The 12,039-nt window shown below is 38.0% G+C and overlaps 1 protein-coding gene across 1 annotated transcript in view; it reads left to right on the plus strand.

Annotated features, from left to right (window-relative positions):
* Window positions 1-11,509, plus strand: part of SYCP2L (synaptonemal complex protein 2 like) — a 33,908-nt gene extending 22,399 nt beyond the window's left edge. Inside the window, exons 21-32 of the mRNA XM_088130907.1 lie at window positions 199-358; window positions 1,015-1,081; window positions 1,649-1,776; window positions 6,289-6,368; window positions 6,565-6,634; window positions 6,961-7,089; window positions 8,066-8,190; window positions 8,618-8,712; window positions 10,235-10,334; window positions 10,419-10,489; window positions 11,057-11,123; window positions 11,477-11,509. Of these exons, the coding sequence (XP_087987033.1) occupies window positions 199-358; window positions 1,015-1,081; window positions 1,649-1,776; window positions 6,289-6,368; window positions 6,565-6,634; window positions 6,961-7,089; window positions 8,066-8,190; window positions 8,618-8,712; window positions 10,235-10,334; window positions 10,419-10,489; window positions 11,057-11,123; window positions 11,477-11,509 (1,125 nt within the window). The remainder of the gene's footprint in view (window positions 1-198; window positions 359-1,014; window positions 1,082-1,648; window positions 1,777-6,288; window positions 6,369-6,564; window positions 6,635-6,960; window positions 7,090-8,065; window positions 8,191-8,617; window positions 8,713-10,234; window positions 10,335-10,418; window positions 10,490-11,056; window positions 11,124-11,476) is intronic.
* The last annotated feature ends 530 nt before the right edge of the window (window positions 11,510-12,039 follow it).

The following is a 12,039-nucleotide window of genomic DNA, read 5'->3' on the forward strand; positions in this document are numbered from 1 at the left end:
TCCTAAACATTTTACATAGTTTTTCCCCTATTGGGGAAAATGTGATTGCAAAACAAAGAAGGTAGAGGTGGCCCTTGATGGGTTAGTTCAGTAATGTTGGCTTCAAGGTGATCAATACATTTAAATGCTTCTTGAGTGAAACTTTGTGATGGCAATAGCTTTTGGATGGCACTGACTATTGCCTGCATGTTTTCCCAGCCTTCTAACTACAAGAATCATCTCTTTTCTGAAAGTAATCCAGAGACTCTGAGCAATGGTGTGAGTGAAAAAAGCTGGATTCTTGACTCTCAGAAGAACCCATTACCCAAAGTGGCAGACTACACTAGGAAAAAGGCAAGGGTCAAAAGCAAGTTAAAAGGTAAAAACAATGATTGGGAACTGATTATTGGTTTAAAATGTTGCCAAAAGTAATTAGTTCAGTGGAACTTATTTTCCAAGTAACTGTGCCTAAAATTAAACCAGAGCTTCTAAAGATCAGTGCTCATAATTACTTTTAGCCAGACTTAAGCTTATAGCATTGTTATTATAGGTGTGTTTATACAGGTGTGCAGAAACACACACACACACACACACACACACAACTTGGCAGTGTTACAGTATCATGGATTTATAATAATTTCAAAGTTTGCATATTGCATATGAAGCTTTCACTTCTTGCTAGTGAAGTGAACAATAGATTGTTGTAAAGTTGATCTATTTTTTTTATTTATCCAGCTTAGTGGATAAGTATTTATTTCATGCTGCAAAATGAATGACAGATGTTTTGTTAGAAGTTTTGTTTACTTTTCCCATCCTCCTAGATTTGAATGTGTTAATCTAAATCTAATGATTTCTAAAGTCTCCAAGAAAATTCAGTTTTTCAGGTATTGAATGTCAGAAGCTTTGCCTAATCTGTAAAAACTGCTTATGGATATTACATCCAGCTCGCTCCATTAGTAGGTGGTATATCTACATTATCTCTGCTCCTAATTGCAAACTTTTGTTTATATTTCCCCCCCACCCCCCCACCCCCAGTATTGCCGTTGTCTTCTCCAAGTAGTGGCAGTGATTATGGTGCAAAGAAAGTAAGGAAAATGGAATCGTGATTTTCTTTTCTTTTTTTCTGTGATGGATATGGATGCCAGATGTATAGGATTTGAGGAATTCTGTTTGGCATAATATCTTTACCGTTTTTTAATGTTGTCCTGTCCTTATACTTTCCTTGTATGATGTTAGAATTGTTATGAACATAAGGAAAGGATGTTATAACTGCATTATTGTGGATATCTTGGAAGAAATTATTTTTAAAAATCACAAAACTGTTCTAAGAATCACATGATGTGAGAAGAGACAAATACAAGGAAACTATTTTAGTGTCCTGCACTCCTTATTTCTTCTCCTGAAATTAACATTCCAATAGGCTGTCATTTGCTTCAAAAATTTAGCTGCATTGCCAACAAGCACTAGATCATTTAATTTATATGAATAGGAAGCAGTGGAGGCAAAGGAGATAATTGCTATAGCAGTAATGTCATTATAATAAAGATATTCTATCTTCCTAATATCTTTTTTTGGCAATCTTGGCCTGTAAAAAACGGAAGCAGGCTAGGAAATATAACACATTCTTCCTGATTTAAAAGGCCTTTAGATTTGGGATAATTTATTCTAGTCATTTTATGAGGCGTGAGACAAAAGTGCCAAGATCTGTCCAGGCAGTCCCTGTTCAGTCTTGGGACCCTTGGGGTTATGGATATAGCTGGAATCAAACACGCTATAAAGGATGGTGCAGCCGCTCCAGTAGGAGATCTTTTGGAGAAGTATCTTTGGTTGATTCTACATGTCCTTTCATAGCAGGATTGGATTGAAAAATTGCTGTGATTTTTTTTTTTTTGATCCTAGCTTTTTTAAGATGCTTTATGTCAATTTTCTTATTTCTCTTAGCTTTTACATTACCAAGTGGAGTCCTTGGGGTTCTCTGAGCTTGGTTCTTTTCTTGCAAAAGTTTCATTACTCAGCTAACATCTTCAGTGCTAGAGTGGAATGGGGTTCGCTCTCTGCTTATATACTGTGGCATGCCCTGCCCATGTTGGTGGGGGTGTGGGTTTTGTTTTGTTCCTCTGGTAGGCACTACCAGATTAGGAACTACCTAATCATGCCACAGTATATAAACAAAGAGCAAACCCCAGCCCATTCTAGCACTGAAGATGTTACCTAGCCAGGTAATGAAATGTTTGCAGGAAAAGAACCAAGCTCAGAGAACCCCAAGGACTCCACAGTTCAACCCTGAGCTACACATATTCATTGGTACATTGGTACATTGGTACATTACCAGGTCTCTTGATTTGTTCGCAGAACTTTTTAAGATGTATTTTTATATCGAATTTGGGATATTTGATGCTCTTAACTCCCAACCTTCGCTTCAAGCAATATTAAAAAAACAAACATAGTAATATAGTAGGTCCATCTTCATTTCAACTTCATTTTTCAGCACATTCAGGCAAAGCCAGCACTCAAGACCTTACCAGACTTGGTTATAAACAAAGAGGAGGGTTAGAGTTCATGTCCCTCAGAACTCCTAGCCACAACAAACTTAGTATCATGCATGCATGACATTAAGAGTTATTAGGTGAAAGATTATTGAAATTCTACTGCAGAATAAATTTTTTTGTGTTGAACTTTTAGGTCAATACAGGTAGTACTTGGGTTATGATGACAGTTCAGACTGGGAACTCTGTTGCTACGAAACAAGGTCGTAAAGCTTGATGTTACATGGCCGTGTTGCTTAGCAACAGTAATTCTGGCAGTCCTGATTGCTGTCATTAAACAATGGCTCTGCAGGTCGTTAAGCGAGGACCTCATGTGATTGTGACTTCCAACTTCCTGCTGGCTTCCCTGTTGACTTTGCTTGTGGAAAGCCGGCAGGGAATGTTGGAAATCGTGATCACATGACCACAGCTCGCTGCGACTTCATAATTGTAAGCTGGATGCCAAGTGCCCAGATCACAATCACGTGACTGCGGGGACATTGTGATGGTTGGGACTCTGAGGACCTATCATAAGTTCCCCTTGTTCAGCAACACTGTAACTTCGAACAGTCACTGTATGAATGGATGTAACCCGAGAACTGTGTACAGTTGTAATAAATGAAATAACTTTTATGCAGTAGTTTGTTGCTAGGTGTTTGATTTGATGCTTTCAGTTTTTTCTCCAGGTGGAAAATTCAGCAGTGCCTAGGGACAAAATACAGAGAAGAACAAAGCCAACCTCAGAGAAGCATCACTATACAACCCTTTGTCCAGTTCATGTTTGTTCAACTCCTTGTTCACATATTAGACAAAGTATGTGGCTCCCTCCATTGTCATTTGAATTCTGAATTTAAAACTTTATATCACATTCTAGTGATGTGGGCTTAATCATACTGTAATTGGCAGTTCAAAAATCTGCTTCGTGTATAACTTGGGTTGCTTCATGATGAATGCAGGATCTAATATAATTAGATCATATGTAACTGTGTATGCACATACACATACATATATACGTGCACACACAAAACACACTATATCTTAGTAATCAGGATGACCTGCTGCTTATATATATGAAGTGTAATATTCTTAACTTATGGTGAAATACCATAATCATTTTGATACTTTTGTGCAGGGAATGTGGAGTCTGCCAGGGCTAAACATTGTTTAGATTGGAAAGAATATAAAGCTCGGTGAAATTAGACCCTGCCATCAGGCTTATAATTTAAATACACAACGCAGCAGGAGAGGGGGTTGGGAGGGAGAAGAAAATCAAACTTAGGGGCAAGTTTTTCATTTCATAATACTCAAAATTAATTTTCCAACAGGAATAGGGCAAAAATATCTCCTTTGGATTCATAGATAAAAAATATGTGACCATTATGAATGTGCCTTTGTAACAGACAATACTGCCAGTTGCCAGCCAGACATGGAATACACATCCCCACGAGGATGAAGTGCTGTTTAACACCAACACTGAGTCAGATACCCCAGCGGGTCCCTTTCCTGGAGATAAAAAATATTTGGTCCTTTTAAAACTAGGGGCAAAACTCAGGAAAGAGTAGCTGGATGGACTGAGGCTGGGAAAGAGTGGGATTCCTTATAACTTCTGATTAAAGCTTGAAATTGAGGAAAAAGGGGAAAAGGGAGCAGAAGATATTTGCCTCAAGAGGATTCTGTCTTCGTCAAAATAGATAATATGTTTTAGTCAGGAACCTGTGCAGGTTCTTGATTTATGGCTGGTGTGGGTCTTCCGGGCTGTGTGGCCGTGTTCTTGAAGTTTTGTTTCCTAACGTTTCGCCAGCACCTGTGACCGGCATCTTCAGAGTGCAGGAGCACAGACAGGAGCAGAGCAGAGTGCAGGAGCAGACAGGAGCAGAGTGCAGGGGCACAGAGAGAACTGCTCCTGTCTGTGCTCCTGCACTCTGAAGATGCCGGTCACAGGTGCTGGCGAAACGTTAGGAAACAAAACTTCAAGAACACGGCCACACAGCCCGGAAGACCCACACCAGCCATCGTATGCCGGCCGTGAAAGCCTTCGACAATACATTCTTGATTTATGTTTCTGTTTTGAGCTAATGTTCAGAGTTCTTTATTTCTCCATAGTAGTTAGAAATATTTATGTCAGCCTTCACCAGTATCTCAGGCTGTGTGTGAAATTATAATGTTAGTATTTAGAAACCTGTGTTCTGTAATCAGATTTGGAATACTCTCCAATCTCTTTGTGGAGACTTGGTGCAATCATTTGTTGCAGACCATTGCCATCTTGTGGTCTGTCAGCAGTGTGACATTTTCTTTTGTAATTTTAAGTTGTCCTGCAATCTGAACAGTTCGGTACTTTTCCATTTTAAATGTTTGTATTGTAACATTAAAAAGATTAAAATTAAAGAGTGTTTACATTTTGGAAAAATAAAGTTTGATTTTGTTTGTCACTTGTGAGAATGGTCTGTCTCTGAGGGAAACCTTCATCCTCTAGTCATAATCCTACACTCTCTGTGGTCCACAGTTGACTTTATAGAAATTATTTCAACTTTTATATTTTGACCTTTTAATCATCAGAAATACAACACAGGTTGTGAGGATCCTATTTCTCCTACACAATCAGGTTAAGGGGTGAGGTGCCCCCTGAAGGATAGGTGGTAGTAGCAGGAACCACCAAGCCACTACCCCAAAATAGGAAACAGAGCCAAGGTATGAAGATGCAGAGGGCTTCTGGGAGATGAATTTTGAGATCTCCACCTTCCACCCTCGGGACTCAGCCATTCAGTACAGCTTCCTGTATGTAACTACTTCTCTGGTTGAGGATGCAGATAGGGTAGTCCTCTTGCCAAGATGTTCTTTGTGGGAGATAGAATGAGCAGCTGCCTGGTGGTTCTTGATCCTCCTAGCCAATAGCAGGGACTTGATTCCTTTGCTGTTCAGTTCTCTACGTAACGAAAAGGACTGGATTATTTCTCCAAAAGATTAAAATGCTAGATCATGAAATAAAATTTGACTGCATTTTTTGGTGGGGGGAGGGGATGAGGGAGAATTTTGCTTATACATTAGCAAATTAATTAGATAAAATTCCTATAGTGGCAGATACGGTGAAAAGTGGAGTGCTTGCTGTTATCCATCTATGGAGGTTTAGCATCAGCCAGTAGTCTGCTGGAACCAGGACTCTCATCTGTCCCCCCACCTCCCAGTGCCAACATTGCAAAAGTATCTGGCTCTGGGGAGCTGTTTAATTTCCCACAATGCTCCTAATGCCAAATTCAAGATAATGCTGCTGAACAAGGTGTACTCAGCTCCCTACCCCGAAATCCATGAAGTGGAAAACAGTATTTCCCTCTTCATCCTTAAAGCTGAATTTAGATTAGGATTAGTATTTAAAGGGATGGATTTGGAACATTAAAAGCATATCGCCACTCCTCCCATAGGATTCGTGAGAGAATACACTGAAACTAAATTTGGTAAGATGCATACCTGGGGGCCTCTGTCATATATTTGGTAAGCTGATTCCAAACCATTCAGAATCTCATCTGATCCTTCATTTGTAACATACTGTTTATCTAGGTATAGATATTTTTTTCTGATTAATAGAAAAAGGCCTGTTGATAAAATATAAAATGTGGAGGTAAGATGCAGTTGAATTTTCTTTTAAGGACTTCAATGTGGTTGTTTTAAGTGTATATATTACGTTTGTTAATATTGCGTTTACGCATATTTTTAATCAGCTGCTTGTAGTACCATTGAATAGAGAAGATAAAACATTTTAAAAGAGTATTACAATCTTTTTTTTTTTTAGATGGCTTAGAGATGATGAATGCCACTTTCCCATTAAGCAGCAATTCTTCACCCAGTGCATCAGATGCTAGAACAAGCAAGGTATACATTTGGGAAACACATAGGTATACAGATATCATGCATAACATGTGTATTTTGTTTATTTGTGTTTATGTAACTATAAGACACCATTATTATGCTTATTACACTGTTCCCATTACAATACTATAATCTTTTTGAAATGTATTGCAATTTGGATATTTTTTTTTCTTTTTCTCTTTTTTTTAACTCCTTCTAGAATTATGAAGCTGCCTCTAGTACTCTACTCCTGGAAGATAAAATCTCCAAATCTAAGAGGAAATTTTCAGGTAGAATAAGTGCTAGCAAAAGGACATTGAATAAAGCTGAAAGACAAATAACAATTTTGCCACCAATTTTCTAGTTCTTTAAGGAGCAGGATGGTGGAGCTCCCCTTTGCTTTCTCTCCCACTGGGTTTGTGTAGCTTGGACTGTGATAGGACAGTTTAATTATTGACATTTAAAAAGGCAATCTGTATGGGTCCAAATACAATGATGTGAATGAAGCTTGCTTTAAATTGCAAGTCCCATCAAAATTCCAGTGGCACTTAATTCAGTGAAAGCATAAGGTTGTGAAGCTTCACACTAACTACCGGGTATGGATTTCTTTTCCTAGAGTGGTCGGCTGATTTCAATAGAAAGCGCTCAAAACACACTGAAAGACTGCCCATTAATGAACTTAGCATAACATTTGAACCAAGAAAACTCTTTACCTCCATAGAAATGGCAGAGGAAACACCAAAAGGTAATTACAGTTGAACTCTAGTACCAATTTTCCTTAAATGTTGGGAGAAAAATGTGCGATCTGAATTGAATTGCCTTGAGAATAGCTATAGTAATGAATAATAAATTCCTTTTTCACTTGTCTCCTCAACAGCAAAGGCCTGTTTGGGGGGCATTTTGGGGATAAGTTTTTGTTTTGCTTTTAACAGCTCCAATTTCTGCTAGCACTCTTTCTTTGTTTAATAAAGTCTGCATTTGGATTTCTTCTGTCCTGTTTTATTAGTCTCCTTGAGCATTCCCTGAAAAGGTGGCTTAAGAGACAAAGTACATGGGTCATGCTCTTTATAACTGATAACCTGATTCTTTAAAAAAAAAAAAAACTTTTGTGTGATCTTAAGAGTTAAATCCATGGAAAGTTCAGTTTTCTCCCTGTGCTCCAATCTCCATAAATGGCTCCAGTCTATAACCTATTACACCTCCCCGGAATCAAAGCTTTTTAGGGGGTAAGGCTAAATCCTATTCATTTCCTTATGTTTATATAGCCATTCCACTTCTCTGCACAATTTGTAAGCCATTTAATCGAAAAATTAAATGAATTAAAACACCATGAAAGAATAATTATAAACTGAAGTCCCCAGATGATGATGACGATTAAAATAAAACTATTTAAAAAGCATTTATGAGCAAGATCTCCAGAATGCTAAACAAGCATCAAGACGAGCTACTGTATAGCCCTGTAAGGGGAGGAGGCAGGCTTTTGGAGCAAATTTTACAACAAAAAGTATAAAACTTTAGTAAGCCTGTATGAGAGAAGTTGTGTTTCAGATAATTGGTAATATTTTTATTTGTAGAGGTTTCCCATCTTGTGTGCTATGTCCACAAAGTTAAGCGTTTTCCTCTTTGTTGAGTTAAACACAAGGCTTGTATTTTCTTGACTATCCCTGGGCTGGTTATTGTTGCAAATACCTTGCTAGGAGAGCTCTACTTCTGTCTTGCAGGGCAACATTTAAATGATTTTGAGAATGAAGTATTTGCCTCTAAAATATTTGGAGAAGAAATTGGTGACTCAGGGGTTATTGCTGCTTTTGAGAACTTTACAAGTGAATTGAAGAAAACGTTTTGGGTAATTCTTTTTCCCTATAATTGGCAAGCAGTCAGGTTTTTGTACTGTGAACAACTTCTAGATAGGTTCATAAATACGTAAACAGACATTTTTCCTATTGCAAATCTCCTTATTTGCAACCAAATCTCTCCTCTTTTCCTTTCCTTTCCTTTCCTTTCCTTTCCTTTCCTTTCCTTTCCTTTCCTTTCCTTTCCTTTCCTTTCCTTTCCTTTCCTTTCCTTTCCTTTCCTTTCCTTCCTTTCCCTTCCTTTCCTTCCTTCCCTTCCCTTCCCTTACCTTCCCTTCCCTTCCCTTCCCTTCCCTTCCCTTCCCTTCCCTTCATCTCTTTTTTTATATTGTACAGTCCTTACAGATAGGTTAGGGTTAGGATTATTCTTCCTGCTACAAATATTTTGTCATTCTAATCTCCCAATATACTCTGACTTAGTTTAGATACAAGAGGATGGAGATTTACACACAAAAAGTTTTGAAGGCACCTGAGCAGAGTATATCAGCCTTACTGAGTCGGATCCATCAGAGCCGGTAGGTGGTACTCGTGTTGTGTAATGTAAGCATGGTGATCCCTTTTGCCAGGGGAGTTTCATGAAGACAGGGCAGCTTGTGCATTTGGCAAAATAGCTTATAGTTCATAAGATGAGGCTTCGGTGCAGCCCTGCTCACCCTAGGAAGAACATACTTATTTTTGTGGCTGAGGAATACGCAAGTGAAGCAGGGGCAAAGCAGTGTAATGTATAAACTGCTTTCTTTCCATATTTCAGCCCAAGACTATTCTTCCATTATGTGTCTTGCATTTGAAGCGCCACCATAAACAATTAGTTAAACCAACTGACATGGTGTGTTAGACAGGAAAATACGAATCTAACATTTTGACCATAGAAGGTGGTGCTTTATCTTCCTATCCATGTTGCGTGTATATCTTGCTTTCAGCACTGTCAACCAACATCCCTCCAGTGCTTCATGTGTTTCCACATTAAATTGAAATAGGCAGAGTCGGTCCCATAATCTGCTTCCCAGTTCAGTCAAGGCTGATCTACTGAGCATTTCCCTACGGCCTTTTCATTCTATTAAAATTACAGGCTAGCATGTGATCAATTATTCATAGCATAATTAATAACAGCAACATAAGCCTAGGTAAATTTGTCAAAGATTCAAATGGACAAGAGTTTTGAAAGGGTTGAGAAAATAAAGATGCATGCCTTAGGGTTAAAAAATTCTAATGGAGGTGCCAGGGACTTTAACATTCTTTTGAGAGAAGATTACATAACCATGGAGACCATCTTATTTAAATAAATACTTCTGCTTAAAGAAGAACCCGGAGCAGGGTTTCAGTGAAGATTTTAGCACAGGCCAGTTGATATCAGAAGACAGGCAAACCACGGTAGTGCTTACATTTATCCTTAGAAATTATTTCTATTTTTATGAAGTTTTTCTGGAGGTACTTTTCAATGGTCATTATAGAAGGAAAAATACATCATTACCTTTTATATAACTGCTTTATGCTTAGAGTAGACCTCTAGTTGTTGAATGCTGAAAGTATTCAGGTTTTTATTTCTTCACTGTCCAGTTTGCAGAGGAAGTTTATAGAGGACGTTCCAGATGTATACAGTATTCTCTTTACTCTATACAATGGTCAGGCTCATTTATGCTTTGCTGTTGCCTTGTGTGAACTGAGCATCAAGCTAGAATGTGTACAACAATGCTCTTAGATTATATGTTGTAAAGAAAAATAGGTAATTATGACAAGCAATCCTTTAGGGAAAGCTATCCAGCGTTGCTAGTTTTAGGAAGGTTTCCACAATAAAAAGCTTCAAAGGAAACCAAATCTCCCAAGATTATGATTCACAAACAATTTATTAGATGCCATGTATGCTAGATTGGTTTCCTCACCAATTGATTTCCAAACCAAGCAATGCAAAATTACCTTATAAGACACTTGGCAGAAACTGGTGAAATGGATAATGGCATTTATATTTTGCACGAGTATATAGCAATATCAAAATTCATTTTGCTAATGAAATAACTATCTTTGGTGTATCTGCTACAGATTGCATGAATTGGAAACCTTCCACAAGATTGTTGTTAAAGAACTTGCCAATCTTGAGCAGAGAACAGAGTTTCTCTCAAGCCTTGAGAAGGATACTGTGGTATGTATGGTTATCCTCTCTCCATTGTTTGTTAACCAATTAAATGCTTCATCATCTGACTCACATGAAGAAAATTTGTTACAGGAATTTTGGACTAAACAATCCAACAAACTGAACAGTAAACTGAATGCTTTTTGCATTCATCAGATACAGAGGTACTAATTTTTTCCTGTCTGTCCAAAAAGCACCATTAACACTTCCTTTGCACCCCTTTTCTCTGGAACATGGGTTCAAAATCTCTCTTATCTCACTATTGCTGGAATGTTTTTACATGTTATAAGCTGAAAGTTATAAGCAGCAAAAAAACGGATGGTACTGCCTGTGCTTTCTTCTCCTGTGCTATTTGCAGCTTTCCAAAACAGTTTGAGTAAGGCAGTGCTTCGGTTTTAAGTATATGTAATTTCCCAGTTATGTACAATCCATCATGTTGTACCTTGAATTGCAGATCCTGTATTCATCAGAGGCCTCCAATTACATTACCTCTGATATTTTATCTGAAACATTCATATCTTGCTTTTTGGATTAGAGGTGAAAGACCCTATGACATATTGCACAAGTAACAGTGAAATCATATTTAGATTACAGAGTCTTTGTTTTAGGAAAACAGCCCTAGTCCGGGCCCACTGTATGAGTAAAGTGGGGACTGGATGTATAAACGTCACTTCTAAGCAGTTTTGTTTCCACTTTGCACTCAATGGCTTCTGATTTGCCTTTTATTGCAGGCTACAGTCCATGGATACAGTGCTGGAAGACACAAGGGGCCTTGATGGAACAATTCACAATGTAAACGTATGTGTTATAATTCAGTAGGTTTGCAAATATTGCAAACCAAGTTTCAAACATGGTTTGAATCGGGTATGAAGATAAATTTTTACCAAACATTTCATACTGAGATTAGTACTTGGGTCTCCTGGTTATCTGTATGAGCAATGCTCTCCAGTTTCTCTCTCTCTCTCTCTCTCTCACACACACACACACACACACACACTCACACTCACACTCACACACATATAGATGTGGCTTTTTCTATATACTGGGTTGGTATAAAAACTGATAAATTGTATTTAGCTCATGGTTAGTTTTATTTTCTGTTGCAAAATGTCAATATAAATTATGAAACAGTTTTCCTTCTTTCCCCACAGCATGGAAAAGCCATGGACCACAAGGAAGAGTGAAGCAAGGCTTCGGTTGGTGCTTCTGACTAATATAAGTTTAAGTTAATCTGAAATGTGAGCTTAAGCAACACTCATCAAATATCTCAATTACTTAAAAATACATTGGATGAATGCATTCAGTCTGTAACTGTAGTTGTCTCATTACTCAATGCAGCCATAAATTTTAGGTTTTTTTCTTGGCCACAAGAGGGTAGTGGTGACTAGTTTTTATGCTAGAAATAGCAGAGAACCCTTCCAGTTCTGTTTTGAACCCCAGCAATGTTATAGTGGATTTTTTTTTTTTTTGGTCTTATCTCAATACCCTGTAGTAGTAGCAGTGTTGCAAACAAACTTAAATACTGGTTCCTCTTCCTAACTAGAAACAATTGCTTGTCTGTTTCCCCCCATTTTTATGGAGATTTTCCCCAGCTTTCAGGAAGGAATAATTAGGCATATGATATCTGAGCCAAAAAAATCTGGATGACCACTAGATGGCAGCAAATGACAAGCTTTCTGTATCTAGTAATTGCCTCGATTTTGGTATCCTGTTA

This window comes from Python bivittatus, unplaced genomic scaffold (genome assembly GCF_059951505.1).
Source record: "Python bivittatus isolate LINGU-HERP-01145 unplaced genomic scaffold, Pbiv_v1 ctg000840_np1212, whole genome shotgun sequence".
Classification (NCBI taxonomy): domain Eukaryota; kingdom Metazoa; phylum Chordata; class Lepidosauria; order Squamata; family Pythonidae; genus Python; species Python bivittatus.